We start from the raw sequence: 14,259 nt of genomic DNA on the forward strand, positions 1-14,259 counted from the left end.
GGGGGGGGTAAGATCAGGGTACTTTTTTTTTTTTTTTTTAAGATTTTATTTATTTGACAGAGACATAGCGAGAGAGGGAACATAAGCAGGGGGAGTGGGAGAGGGAGAAGCAGGCCTCCTGCGGAGCAGGGAGCCCCCTGCGGGGCTCGATCCCAGGACCCTGGGATCATGACCTGAGCCTAAGGCAGAAGCTTAACAGCTGAGCCACCCAGGTGCCCCAAGATCAGGGTACTTTTTTAATAACAAAAAACAGGCAAACAATAATGGAAAATTTGTTTCAAAAAAAAAAAAGGAGGAAGAAATTTTGTTTCTAAAACAAGATACTATTATTTTCAGCGTACAAAACGTCACTAGGAATTACTTTTTGCCAGAAACTAAAAGAATCTGAAAATGCCATGGTTATGTGTAATTCCAGGTGATGACTTCCATATTACTAGACATCACAAAAACTTAAAAAAATAATTAAAGTCTTAATATAAGTAATGTTAGCAAAAAATGAAGAAGAGGTCTTTATTTTACTACTATAAATATAAACTTACCTGTACATAAAATCCTTACTTTATATCATAACTCCTACAAGTGAGTAACTATGGAAAGGACAAGGATAGCAGAATGACTCTAAGATTATGTAGTTGACTAAATTATTGTTTAATCTTTTAATAAGCTAATGTTATAACTATACTTGGCACAGAGATTTAGGGTATTAAACCATGCTGACAAAAACTGCTGCCCCTTTTTTTATTTAAGAAAACTCAATCTTTGGCTAAGTGGAGATGAGACATTATGCTGACTGTGTTATATTATGAATGCACTAAAATAAACAGACAGATGAAGCAGTATGCTATTTCCAAAAGCAGTGCAAGTGGAGTGAAAGCATTTCCATACGAACCTGGCTTTAAAAACTGGGCTGTCAAAAGAACAGTTAAATGTAACACAAAGTAAGAAACTGTCCAATCACTAATGGTCGTTTTTTTTTTTTGTCTTGTTTTCAATTCACTGCTTGCAATTAATGTATTTATTAAAGAAGAGTGAAAGCATAAGTAAATTCACGAGTCAAGACCAGCTGAGAGATTCAAGAGCAGCGTGTTGTGACTGACAACAGTGAAAGGAAAAGCAAATGTTAAAGGGAGAGGAAGAAAAAAGAAAACTTTAGGATTATACACATTAGCACCACTTTTACAAAACCACTCAAGATGGCTGTCACCTCAAAAAAAAAAAAAAACTATTGATACAAAATGATAGTGGCATTTCTCAAACTTTAGGTGAGAACTGTTTTTTAATCAAATTTATATTCCTAAGTATGAATAAGAAACGAAATGTCAGGGTCTATATTAAAATTATTACCATGCCACTCTATGTCCTTATGATTATAACAAAGGCAACAGAAACAATGGACATACCTCTCCCAGAACCTCTTCCCCTTACCAACCTCCTAGATTAAGTGAATGACTAATACAGAAAATCTGGACCTTTCCTATCATTCCAGACTACCTGCTTTTGGAGGAAAAAAGGCAGCTCTGTGACTCTGCAGAAAGGGCTAGTATTCAGTATGGTCCCTTTTCCTACCAAAAAAAGAAAAAAAGTTTTATAAACACTTGTCAAAAATCCAATAGGCTTAGGGATGATGGATAACACAAGGAAGACAAACCAAAATACCTCATAACAAAGTAGAACAAAGCAGACCTGCTATCTCTGAAATGATCAAAATGTTCATTGAACATTCACCATGAAAGAACAAGGGACTCACTCGTAAACCTGTGAAAATAATAATCTCCTCTCTCTATCTGGAGTTGTGATTTTGCTAATTATTCCCATGGATGTTATTTATAGCAATAAACTGGAGTAAGTAATTTAAAGCCCAAACAGGTGATCTAGACATAACAAGGGCAATGAGCACTAAATTTACTCCTAAAGTAGTAACGCTTTACTATTTCAGTCACTACAGTAGTGACTAAAAAATCTTTCAGTTTTTTATTTTAAAAAAAATATGTAATTTGAGGTTTAATTATAATGTCATAGAACCAAAATTAATAGAAAATTTTTTCTTTTTTAACACTGGTTTTTAACCAACAAAGGGGCATGACAATGACAGGCTGTTTATAAATTAAATGCACATGCAAGAACTGCAGGAAAATTCTACCTACCTACCTACCTACCTATTTAAGTAAAATCTACCCCTAACGTGGGGCTCAAGCTTATGACCCCAAGATCAAGAGCTGTACGTTCTATCAACTGAGCCTGCCAGGCACCCCAAGGCAAATACTAATTTTAAATTAACTGATAAAGCAACTGACCTTTGCCCAAGGGAGGCAGGCAAAAAAACTGATTTTCCACTTAATTCATAGAGTTCCCACAAGCTATTTGTTCCTCTCTGTGCGCAAGACCAAAATGGTGGCAGTGTGGAATTTTCTTTGGTTAGGCATGAATTTCTTAATTCTGGTCAAACCATGAAACTGAACTGAAAACCCAAACTTTTTTACACCTATTACCTCAGTTGGCCTTTTTTCTTTTCTATTTTCTATATAACTAAAATGTTATATTTTTACCCTTTGTTCCCTTCTATTATATGTGTAAGAAAGGAGAATATAATTTTTAAATGGGAAGATCTCTGAAAGCAAGAAATGTTAAGTATTATAAACTATCAACATGCTGAAACACAATACCAGAAAAAAACAAAAACAAAAAACCTCATTATTGTTTCAGCCATTCCTCAACACTTGTATTTATTAACTATCAAGTAGAAACTTTTCCCAAGAAATTTTCTCTGCTCCATAAAGCTATATTCCATCATAGTAACAATGACCATTTTGGCCACAGCACCACCAATCTGTATAATGGGACCCTGCCAAAACACAGAGAAAAATTTACTTTATTATAAGAGGCTGATTCCAGTTTTTATAGCAGGAAATAGAATATCATGTCTCAAGAGAAAACTATACTACAATTATGTCAGTGACTGGATGAATATTAACTCCACACTCAATTTTCTTTTAGTTGACAGCCACATTCAATTTACACCATTTAGTCCATTTTCAACAGTGACAAAAACAGTAAGTCTCTTGAGTGGATTGTAAGCTTTGCTGATTGTGTATTAAAAGACTCTATAAGCAAAAACCAAATGCTACTAGGTGAACCCATGCAAACAACAAGTTGTAAAAATTCCCGAAACAAAAAATCTATAGCTCACTACAGATGACACAATGAAGACTAGAGAGAAAAGCCATATAGTAATGCTACACCATTCAGCTCCAAGAAGCACATTATTTATAGTGCAGTCCACATATGGTCACTGCTAAATGTCAAATCAGCAGTCTTATAGTTACAGTTTGGAACTAGTGGAGTCCACAGATCTAAACAGATATGCAACATGACAAAACTCAATTATACATATACTTCTAAATCCCTACATGAGCAAAGTAAACATCAGCAACTGGAGTTTGAAAACTTACATTAATTTTTTAAAACTGCTCAGTCAACCTAAGAACTATAAAGACGAGATTTTTATTAGGTAAAACAAAGACCAACTAATGGCTGATGGTAGTTTTACTTCCAACTGCAACTGTGACAACATATTTTACTACGATGCAGGTATTTTGTCTTCTGTATAGCTTACAATCATGCCCCCATCTCATTTGTCATATCGATGACGAAGGTCATAAAAAACCATATATCCTAAATCACACCAACCAGTTCTTGGAACTCTAGACTGAGCTATGGCTTTAGATTAAGTTTTGTTTTCTAAGTATTTTATCCTTATTAAGAATGTAGAGCATGTAATTATAATGGTTGGGACTTAAAAAATCACTAAGCAGTAACTTAAAATTCAAGTCCTAAGAAGTTTTTTGTAATAAAGGTAAAACATTAATACTTTCCATCTTCTCTGAATTCAGATAATCAAGTTGTCTGGCAATTCCTTCATAATTTTCTTAGAACAAAGTTTTATTCCTGACCAAAAATTTCATTGAAAGATACCTGGTTGGTTGAAATAAAGCAGGGGAAATAAAACTTTTTAACAAAGATTATGAAATACTTTATAAATGCTGGATTTTGAGGTGTTTTCCACACTTCCTGATTGAAAGGGAAATACCTGTATCATCAAACTAACAAATCTAGGCTTCAGAAGTTTACTAAAAGCATAATGCATTATTGAGTCTTTGTATTTCATTCCCCCATCTTGCCGGTTTGCAACAAATTTACCCTATTACCAAAGGAAAGGACCTTAATCCTATACTCACAATAACCCTTCACACAGGCATATTTCTTGGCACAAACCTGTGCAGAGACTTCCACGGTTACCAGCTGCTGCAGATTACCTTTGTTTTAAAAAAAAAAATGACTAGACCTTTAGCTCCTGCAATGATCTGTAGACTCCCAAAGCTGCATATTTCCAGCCACTTTTGAGTTGCATGCTGTAGCAAAACAGTCAGCACCTCTCAATAGATATTGCTGCAGAGAAAGATTTTAATTCAGCAGAGACTCTGTGTGAGAAGCAATGCCATTTCCCCCTAAGAACAAGAGAGTTCAATATAGCCAGCCAGCCATGTAACTAAAATATACTTATTTGGTGGGCCTTCCTTAGGCGATAGGGCACTTCCTTTTGGGGGGGGGGGGAGAGGGGAAGAGGGGAATTGATACCACACTACCAACTTTCATGCCAATTGTTTTAGCAAAAGTTTCTTTAAAACCTTTCTTTAAAAACTTTCAATTTGTCCCCAGGTGATTTGGTAAAGAGAAATAAAATCCCTCCTGTTGTGTGTCCTCACTTCTACCTAACACAATGTAGACTATGAAGCTCCTCCTCCTACTACCTAAACTACCACATCAATATTTATTTATTTATTTGTTTCAGGAGTAAATTTTCATTAGAAGTATAATTTATTAATATGTATCTCTGAACATACACTTATTTATAAAAAAAATTAAATATCCAGTCTGATTACGATACCATTATTTTAAGTGGAGAAGATAACACTATTCAATAAATAGAGCATGTATCAATTCCACTCCTACTCTCTGAGATTACTCAACAAGGATTACTCAGATTGTCTTCTGATAGAATTCTTCCTATGACATATGCTGGAAAAAATCCTGGGCAGTGTGAGAGGAAAAACAGTATTAGTGCCTCACACACCAAAGGAAGGAATTTTCCAAAAACTTTAAAATGTGGCCCTAAAATGCTTTAGAAATGTTAAATATTAGAGTTTTTTAAAAAATCTTTATTGAGTATAGTAATAATGAATACTAAGCTGCAAATTTAGTCTAATTAAATTTCCTACTACTGTTGAGTCAGAGTACCCACAGAATTATAGCTTATTTAAGAATATTAGCCATGTACCTTGTAGATATGGTACTTGGGTCTTGCTTCTGATAGTTATCTGTTCTTAAACTACGACCCAAAGAAACATTTAAATAAAATGGAAAAATTAAATTATTTTTCAAGTACAAAATACTAATCTAGCTAGCTTACAGACCTCATTGTAAAATTCTGCCTTGTGATAATTCCCAAGATGATACAGAACAAAGCACAAACTTCAGTGATTTTTAACTTAGCAATGTGGACTTGGCATTTTATCCTCAAATCAAAACACAAGACTGGGCTTTCAGCACAATATCAGATATGAATTCTCCCTCTGCAGCATTATCACATGCGTCATCAATTACTGCCATGCCTAAGTCTAGCATCATGCCAGCACATTAAGACAGAAGGTACTATATGCAGTGTTCACTGGACCAGAAGAACAGAAATAAGAAGGGGAGGTGGGGGAGAAAGAAACCCTAGAGAAGAAATTAAAAAAAGGCAGACCGTGCAATACAAACCAGATCATGGCTGCTTAGCTAATATGGGCCAACTGCTGTGGAAGAAAAATGTCGAACACCCCAAGTTGTGTAAATTTCCGTAAACATCTAAACACACACACAAACACACACACAACACCAACCTAATTAGGAACATAAATATATGTTGATCCTTTACTATGTTACAGTTTTGGAAATAAAAGCTAGAGTTAAAATATCTGTTCTCTCTATACTGCCTTATTTTCCTGAGGGAGGAGGAAAAGCTAGTGTTTCTTAAAAGGACAGGGGAGATGTCTTGACTGCTATAAAGATTAAGATTTCCTCTTTGATCATTTTCGCTCAAGTTTACCAATAACTCACTGAAACCCTTATTAAAATATGTACACTTAAGCACAAATATTAAATACTGACAATACTGACAAGTTTAGACATTTTAACAATGAACTGTGTAATTTAAAAATAAAGGGCTTTTCAAAATGAAAATAATGTTTAAAAATTAAGATTTTTTAAAAAAATTAAGTCAGGAAAATAAATCTCCTTGTTCTACTACTTTATATCAATATCCAAAACTAAGCCATGTAAAGAGATAGAAAGAATCAGCTTTTCACAAAAACCAGACATCTACTTAAGCTACCAAATTTGTCGTTTTTCACAAGTGTCTGGTAAATATATTAGTCCTTAACTATTAATAATGAATATTTCACATGTGATTGCGTTGCCCAAGAAAGGTGAAGCTTTTAAAGGATCAAAATACATTTTACTCCTTTATTCAATTTACAAAAAACACTAAACTTTAACTTGCTATCTTTAACAGAATTTCAGTATGGGCCAACATGATATTTTTCCATCAAATTCTAACTTGTTTCTAGATTTTTCAGACTGATTTCCCAAAATATTAAATATTAGATTACATCCCAAACTCTATTTGATTATTGTAGGGCATGCAAAAAAAAAAAGCTCTAAATTGTACTGTAAATTATTAAGTTTAAATTCATTCACATCAAGTGTCACACAAACACTACCTAACTAACTATGACCCAAAATTAAGCACTGATCATCTTACCGATTCTATAGGCTTGTCAAGTGATGCTTGTTCAATTTCCAAATGTCCTTCTTCATACTGATCAAAGTGATTACCCTGAAAAAACAAGACTACAGTTATTTTTCAAAAGTAATAAATGCCAAAATTATTAGTAATCTAATTAAACTAGGGATTATTTTCAACTTTTCATTCTTTTTCAGTAAACAAACTGTGCCACAAATTCAGATTTTTCTAAATCTATAAAAATAATTTATTAGAGGAGTCTAGGCCTAGTAATATGAATTCTTCCTATAGCAAACACTGAAATTGCTAACTAAAATACTATCAAAAGCATTTGGGATTATCAACAACTTCTCAGACGGACTACATTATGAAGACTGCAGGATCTTAAAAACAAGGATCTATGTTTTCATAAACAATCTTGTACTAAAGAAAATAAATAATGGAAAAAAAACCTATATTACAATACTGTCCAATGTTGATAACATTGCTTTTAACAAAACTGCTAAAGCATTCAACTTTAAATTAAGTGCTAACTCCCAAGTTTCAAGGAATTCGAAAACACAATCTCTTGACACATTATTCCAAATACAGCTTTTCCTCAAATGATCTGCCAAGAGAGATAAACATGTCTGTATAATGCCATATTTGACTATAATCAAGCAAGCAGTCACTGCAACTAGAGTAAGTCAAAACAGTTCAACTGAGGATAGGTGCAGACAACTAGGAAGTTCTCTCTAATCATGGTTTTCTCTGATCTCCCTGCCCCGTTAGAAAAGAAGAGCTCATAATTTGGCTTTAAATCAGAATACCAATTTTCTGGGTCCCTTTTTGTTACAAAAGAGGGCACGATGATTTGTGAGTCCTGAATTGACCTAAACCAAAAGACTAAAGAGCCTACATTAATTCAGGACCAACTTGAATGTTAACTTAACAAAAATTAACAATTTTTCAAGGTAAAATTTTAGTTGAATAAATAAAACTTAATGATACAGATCTAAAACATATAATCTGCCACACTGTATCACTAACACTAGGTTACTTGTTTCCCTCATCAGACTATAAAGTCCTTAAGAACAACACTAAATCTTATTTATCTTTTATAACCCTAAAAATAACGGTGGCTAAACATTAGAGATCAATTAGGTGCTAAAATTGTGTGGTAGTGGTAAAAAAATTCTGGAATTAGACAGTGGTGGTGATAATGGTCATAAAACATTGTTAATGTACTTAATGCCACTGAACTGTATACTTTAAAATACTTAAAATGGTACTTTTATATTGTATTTTACCACAATAAAAATGATAAAAATAAAAATAAAATTGTGCCGTAGCGTCTATCCAAAAGAAAGGAGTAACAGGTATGGGTTTTCCAAAGAAGAAAAGCAAATCCTAAAAACTGAAGATGAGGCATTCCAAGAATGAGGAAAACCAATCATCAACAAATACTAAAAATGAAAAAAATAGCTATAAACCCTGAAAGGATTTATCTACAATATTCTGTACAACAATCTCTTTAAAATTAATACTCGACTCTTCTTTTAACTTATAAAGCAACATTTAAATGATTTGAAAGTTACTTACAAGGTGTTAATTGCAAAGCGCTTCAAAATTCCCAAATAATAAACATCCAAATACTTAGAGTAACTAAAAAACCTCACATTATAGAACAATGTCCCACTAAATCTAGTAATTCTTTCACTCCACAGCTCTATATGATTTAAAGATAAAATCTCATCCTATCAACAGTAATTGGATACTATTTTGTAAGTGACTTTAGAGTAACTTAGGACAACCATGTTTTAAATCAAAAGAGAACTGCCCCCAAATTTATCACTATCAAAGATGATATAATAAAAGCACAAACACTTGCAGATATTATGAGAGAACTACCAAGTAACTCTACAAAAAAGAATATGGACATCTAGGAAAAGCCATTCTAGTTCATCCTTACTGCACAAGAAATCACTCAAAATTTTCCAAATAGATAATGAATCATTAGCAAAATCCTTTCATCTGTAGACTTAAAATCATTTAAAGATTTTATTTATTTTTTAATTAATCTCTATACCCAACGTGGGGCTCAAACTTACAATCCTGAGATCAAGAGTTGCGTGCTCTACCAAATGAGCCAGCCAGGTGCCCCAGACTTAGGCATTTTAGAAAATTCTTCTGTAGATTACAAACAACAGGTTCCAAATGAGATGCTTAACAAATTTCTAAACACAGCCAGCTAAGTTTTCAAATAATTCTGGATCTATCAGACACAATACAAAACAGGATTAATAACACAGTTTGAGTCCAGAAAAAGACCCATCCTTTTATTATGAACTGATCTTCAACAAAGGTGCAAAGACAATTCCATAGAGAAATAATAGTATTTTCAATAAATGGTGCTAGAACTCAGTATCCACATGTAATATAAAAAAGATGAGCCTCAACCCATACTGCACACTGTAGTAAAAAAAAATAACCCAAAACATATCGCAAACCTAAATGTAAAACCTAAAATTATAAAGTTTCTAGAAGAAAATATATTGGAGAAAATCTCTGTGTCCTTGGGCTAGGCAAAGGTTTCTTAAGCTACACTGCCAAAAGCACAATCTGTAAAAGAAAAAAAACTGAAAAACTGGACTGGGAGAAAGTATTCACAACTCTCATACCTGATAAAGGACTTGTATATCCAAAATACACAAAGAACTTTCAAAACACAGCAATAAGAAAACCCAATTTTAAAGCAGGCAAAAGATTTAAACACAATTCACCAAAGATGACATATAGATAGTAAATAAACACTCAACATCATTAATCATTAAGGAAATACAAACTAAAGCCACAACGTGATACCACTACACATCTATCAAAATGGCTTAAAGAAAAAGAAACTTACAATATTAAGTGCTGCTAAAATTGCTTGGGAACTCTCACAGATGGTTGGTGGGAATGTAAAATGGTACAGCCATTTTAGAAAAGTTTGGCAGTTTCTTATATAAAAAAAGATTTTATTTATTTGACAGAGTGACACATTAAAAAAAAATTAAACACACACTGTAGCACCTGGGTAGCTCAGCCCGTTAAGCAGCCAACTCTTGGTTCCGACTCTTAGTTTCGGCTCAGGTCAGGATCTCAGGGTCATGGGACAAAGCCCCCCAGGGGCTCCACACTCAGCAAGGAGTCTGCTTTTCCCTCTCCCTCCCCCTCTGCTCCTCCCCCTGCTGTTTCTGTCTCTCAAATAAAATCTTAAAAAAAAAAAATAAACACACATTTAACAAACAATCCATCAATACTGTCCCCAGGTATTTACCCAAGTAAAAGGAAAAATTTATGTACACACAAAATCCTGTCTTGTAAATGTCTGGAAACTAATCAAATGTCCCTCAATTGGGAAACAGATTAAAATACTATGGTACACGCAATGAACCACTGAACTCACCAATAAAAAGAAACAAACTACTCATATAAGCAATAACATGGATGAATCTCAAATACATTATGCTAAGTGAAAGAAGCCATACTCAAAAAGTTATTGTATAATTCCATTTAAAGGCATTCTGTAATAGGCAAAACCAGAGAAAAGAAAACTGATCAGTGGTTGCCAGGAGCTATATACGATTGTGTTGCTGGTTACACGATATTTCGTTAAAACTCAAAGGAACTGAACACTCACATGAGTGAATTTCACTATACCTTCATTATACTTTAATTTTTTTTAATGAAAAAGAACAGAAAAAGCCAGTATTTCTACATCTCCCCCCTTAAAATATTTAAGCATTAAAAACATTTATTTTTTTTTAAGATTTTTATTTATTTATTCATAAGAGACAGGCAGAGGGAGAAGCAGGCTCCCCGCTGAGCAGGGAGCCCGATGCAGAACTCCATCCCAGGACCCTGGGATCATGACCTGAGCCGAAGGCAGACGCTTAACCATCTGAGCCACCCAGGCGCCCGCATTAAAAACATTTAAAATCTGTTGTGTAAAGATGTTTTGATGGTGGTTACATGAATCTATCTATACATGTGTTAAAATTCATAGAACTATACATCAAAATAAAAGTCAGGGGCGCCTGGGTGGCTCAGTTGGTTGAACATCCAGACTCTTGATTTTGCCTCAGGTGATGATCTCTGGGTGGTGGAACAGAGCCCTGCATCAGGCCCTATGCTCAGTGCAGAGTGTCCCTCTCCCTCTGCTCCGCCCCCTGCTCACGCTATTTCTAAAATGAATAAAATCTTTAAAAATAAAAGTATTACGGTATAATTTATTAAATTAAAATAAAACAAACTGGAGTGCCTGGGTGGCTCAGGTGGTTAAGTGTCTGCCTTTGGCTCAGGTCATGATCCGGGGGTCCAGGAATCGAGTCCACGTCTGGCTCCCTGCTCAGCACGGAGTCTGCTTCTCCCTCTCCCTCTGCTCCCCCCACCCCAGCCGGTGCTCTTTCTCTCTCTCTCACTCATTCTCCCTCAAATAAATAAAAAATCTTTAAAAGTAAATAAATAAACTAAAAAACATGCATAGACAACTCTAGAATACATCTAAAAGCTGATACTAGAGATTACCTCTGAGAGAATTGAGTGCCTAAGGGGACAAGAGATGTGACGAAGGCCGTTTTTAACTGCATGTTTTTTCCTTTTGAATTTTATACTTAATACCCTAAGACTCAAATACTCTAATGAAAATCACAACCATTCTGTTTCTTTGAATGCTTAATCAGCACCATTCAAAATAAATTTCTGATGAAATTATTTTAAAATTTTAAAGTGGTGTTGATTCAAAAATATATATAATTTTCATTTTTAAATGTTGAAATATAAAAACAAAATAAAATCATGATTTGTTTGGACATTTGAAACTCTTTTTAAAAAGCATATACATCAGACATAAAGACCACAAGCTCAGTTAATTTTTTTTGCCAGTCTTCTCAATTATTGATGCCAGAGTTGCTCTTTTGCTGCTGAGAGGGTGACTATATAAAAACAAACAAAAAGGCATCTACCAATCATTCACAATGTAATACCAACTTTAATAAATTTCAATTAAAAAAACTAATCAGTTTATGGGATGCTTGGGTCCTTGCTCAGCAAGGAGGCCTGCTTCTCCCTCTGCTTGCCGCTCCCCCTGCTTGTTCTTTGACAAATAAAATCTAAACAAAACAAAATCAGTTTAGATAGAAAAAATTAATAGTGAAAGACACCAAACCATTTGGACTCAGAAACTTAAAAATTATAACCAAATGGGGGAGGAGGGTGGGGCGATGGGTTAGCCTGGTGATGGGTATTAAAGAGGGCACGTATTGAATGGAGCACTGGGTGTTATACGCAAACAATGAATCATGGAACACTACATCAAAAACTAATGATGCAATGTATGGTGATTAACATAATAAAATAAAATTAAAAAATAAATAAGTTATAACCAAATGATCTCTTCAACGAAACCAACAAATTTACACATTAAAAAATAAAAATACTGGGGCACCTGGGTGGCTCAGTTGCTTGGGCATCTGTCTTCGGCTTGGGTCATGATCTCCAGGTCGTGGGATCAAGTACCATGTCTGGCTCCCAGCTCAGCCGGGAGTCTGCTTCTGCCTCTCTCTCTGCCTCTCCCTGCTGCTTGTGAGCACGCACTTTCTCTCTCTCAAATGAATAAAATCTTTAAAAATAATAATAATAAATAAATAAATAATAAAAATACCCTGCTGGTATTTTTGACTAATTCACAGCCTAAATTTGAGAGTGTTAAGGAAAGAAAGCTCAGAGAAGAACTCAATTTTAACAGTTTACTCCTGTGGTCTTGCTAAACAGTACATTTGTACCAGCTATCTTTTGAGTACCTATTAATAAGTATCAGGAACTGTGTGCTTCACCGGCATGATCTCAATTAATCCTCTCAATGACTCAACATGGTAGGTATCATTCTTTATTTGCAATTTCAGATGCAGAATTCAGAGGGTGTAAGAAATTTGCTCAATTACTTAAACAGTAAGTAAAGAAGCCCAAATTCTAAACTCAAGTCATTGTAACTTTAAAGTTTGTGTTCTGGGGCATCTGGATAGCTCAGTTGGTTAAGCGTCTGCCTTGGGCTCAGGTCATGATCCTGGGGTCCTGGGATTAAGTCCCACACTGGGCTCCCTGCTCAGTGGGGAGTCTACTTCTTCCTCTCCCTCTACCCCTCCCCCCTGCTCGTGCACTCTCTTTCAAATAAATAAAATCTTAAAAAAATAGTAATAAAGTTCACGTTCTTTCTGGTATGCTACTTTGTGATTTTTTTTTTTTCCAGGTGGAAGAGGCAGGAGGAAGAACACTGGGATACAGCACATTTTCCATAGCTATTACAAATTTTAAATGCAGATGATATTCACTGTAGCACTTCCCTAGTATATAAAAAAAAATTAGAGGGGCGCCTGTATGGTGCAGTCAGTTAATCATCCAACTCTTGGTTTCAGCTCAGGTCATGATATCTGGTAATGACATGGAGCCCTGCGTAGTCTGCTTAGACGCTCTCTTCCTCTCCCTCTGCCCCTCCCCCCCAGTAAGGGGGGGGGGACGACGATGGACACTCTCACTCACTTTCTCTCTCAAATAAAGAAATCTTAAAGGGGCGCCTGGGTGGCTCAGTTGGTTAAGCGACTGCCTTCGGCTCAGGTCATGATCCTGGAGTCCCGGGATCGAGTCCCGCATCGGGCTCCTTGCTTGGCAGGGAGTCTGCTTCTCCCTCTGACCCTCCTCCCTCTCATGCTCTCTGTCTCTCATTCTCTCTCTCTCAAATAAATAAATAAAATCTTTAAAAAAAAAAGAAATCTTAAAAGAAAATTAGAGGGGTGCCTGGGTAGCTCAGTCGTTAAGCATCTGCCTTCAGCTCAGGTCATGATCCCAGAGTCCTGAGATTGAGCCCCACATCGGGCTCCCTGCTCGGCAGGAAGCCTGCTTCTCCCTCTCCCACTCCCCCTGCTGGTGTCCCCTCTCTTGCTGTGTCTCTGTCAAATAATAAAATCTTAAAAATATATATATATTTATTTAAAAAAATTAGAAACAAATGTCCAATAGGGGAAGAGTTTAATACTATTTTATTAACAAAACAATCAGGGAGTTACAATAAAAATTTTAAAACTATACAGAAACAGGTTAAGTTACACAGAGAGGAAAAAAATCAAAAAGGTAGTTCACTAATTACAAGTGTGTAAGATTCTTTATGTGGACAAAAACTAAGTGGTATTCTGAAAATGTGACAGGAGCTAATAAATATATCTGAAGAAACACATCTAACAAACACCTGAAGTTTAATTTTTTTTTTCTAATTTAAATAAGATTTTACGGGTGCCTAGGTGGCTCAGTCAGTTAAGCATTTGCCTTCAGCTCTGGTCATGATCAGGGTCCTGAGATTGAGCCCCACACTGGGCTCCCTGCTCAGCAGGGTGTCTGCCTCT

At 35.2% G+C, this 14,259-nt stretch overlaps 1 protein-coding gene across 6 annotated transcripts in view; it reads right to left on the bottom strand.

Annotated features, from left to right (window-relative positions):
* GPATCH8 (G-patch domain containing 8) overlaps positions 1–14,259 on the bottom strand; it is a 116,686-nt gene that overhangs the window by 79,936 nt on the left and 22,491 nt on the right. For 2 of the 6 annotated variants that reach the window (XM_032396660.1, XM_032396659.1), the window contains exon 2: positions 6,860–6,934. In XM_032396660.1, the coding sequence (XP_032252551.1) occupies positions 6,860–6,934 (75 nt within the window). Of the gene's footprint in view, positions 1–889; positions 6,941–14,259 lie in introns of those variants that run through there. The other 4 variants (XM_032396661.1, XM_032396662.1, XM_032396664.1 and 1 more) reach the window with 4 other exon arrangements.

The sequence above is a fragment of the Phoca vitulina genome, unplaced genomic scaffold (assembly GCF_004348235.1).
Source record: "Phoca vitulina isolate PV1807 unplaced genomic scaffold, GSC_HSeal_1.0 scaffold92, whole genome shotgun sequence".
In the NCBI taxonomy this organism is placed as follows: domain Eukaryota; kingdom Metazoa; phylum Chordata; class Mammalia; order Carnivora; family Phocidae; genus Phoca; species Phoca vitulina.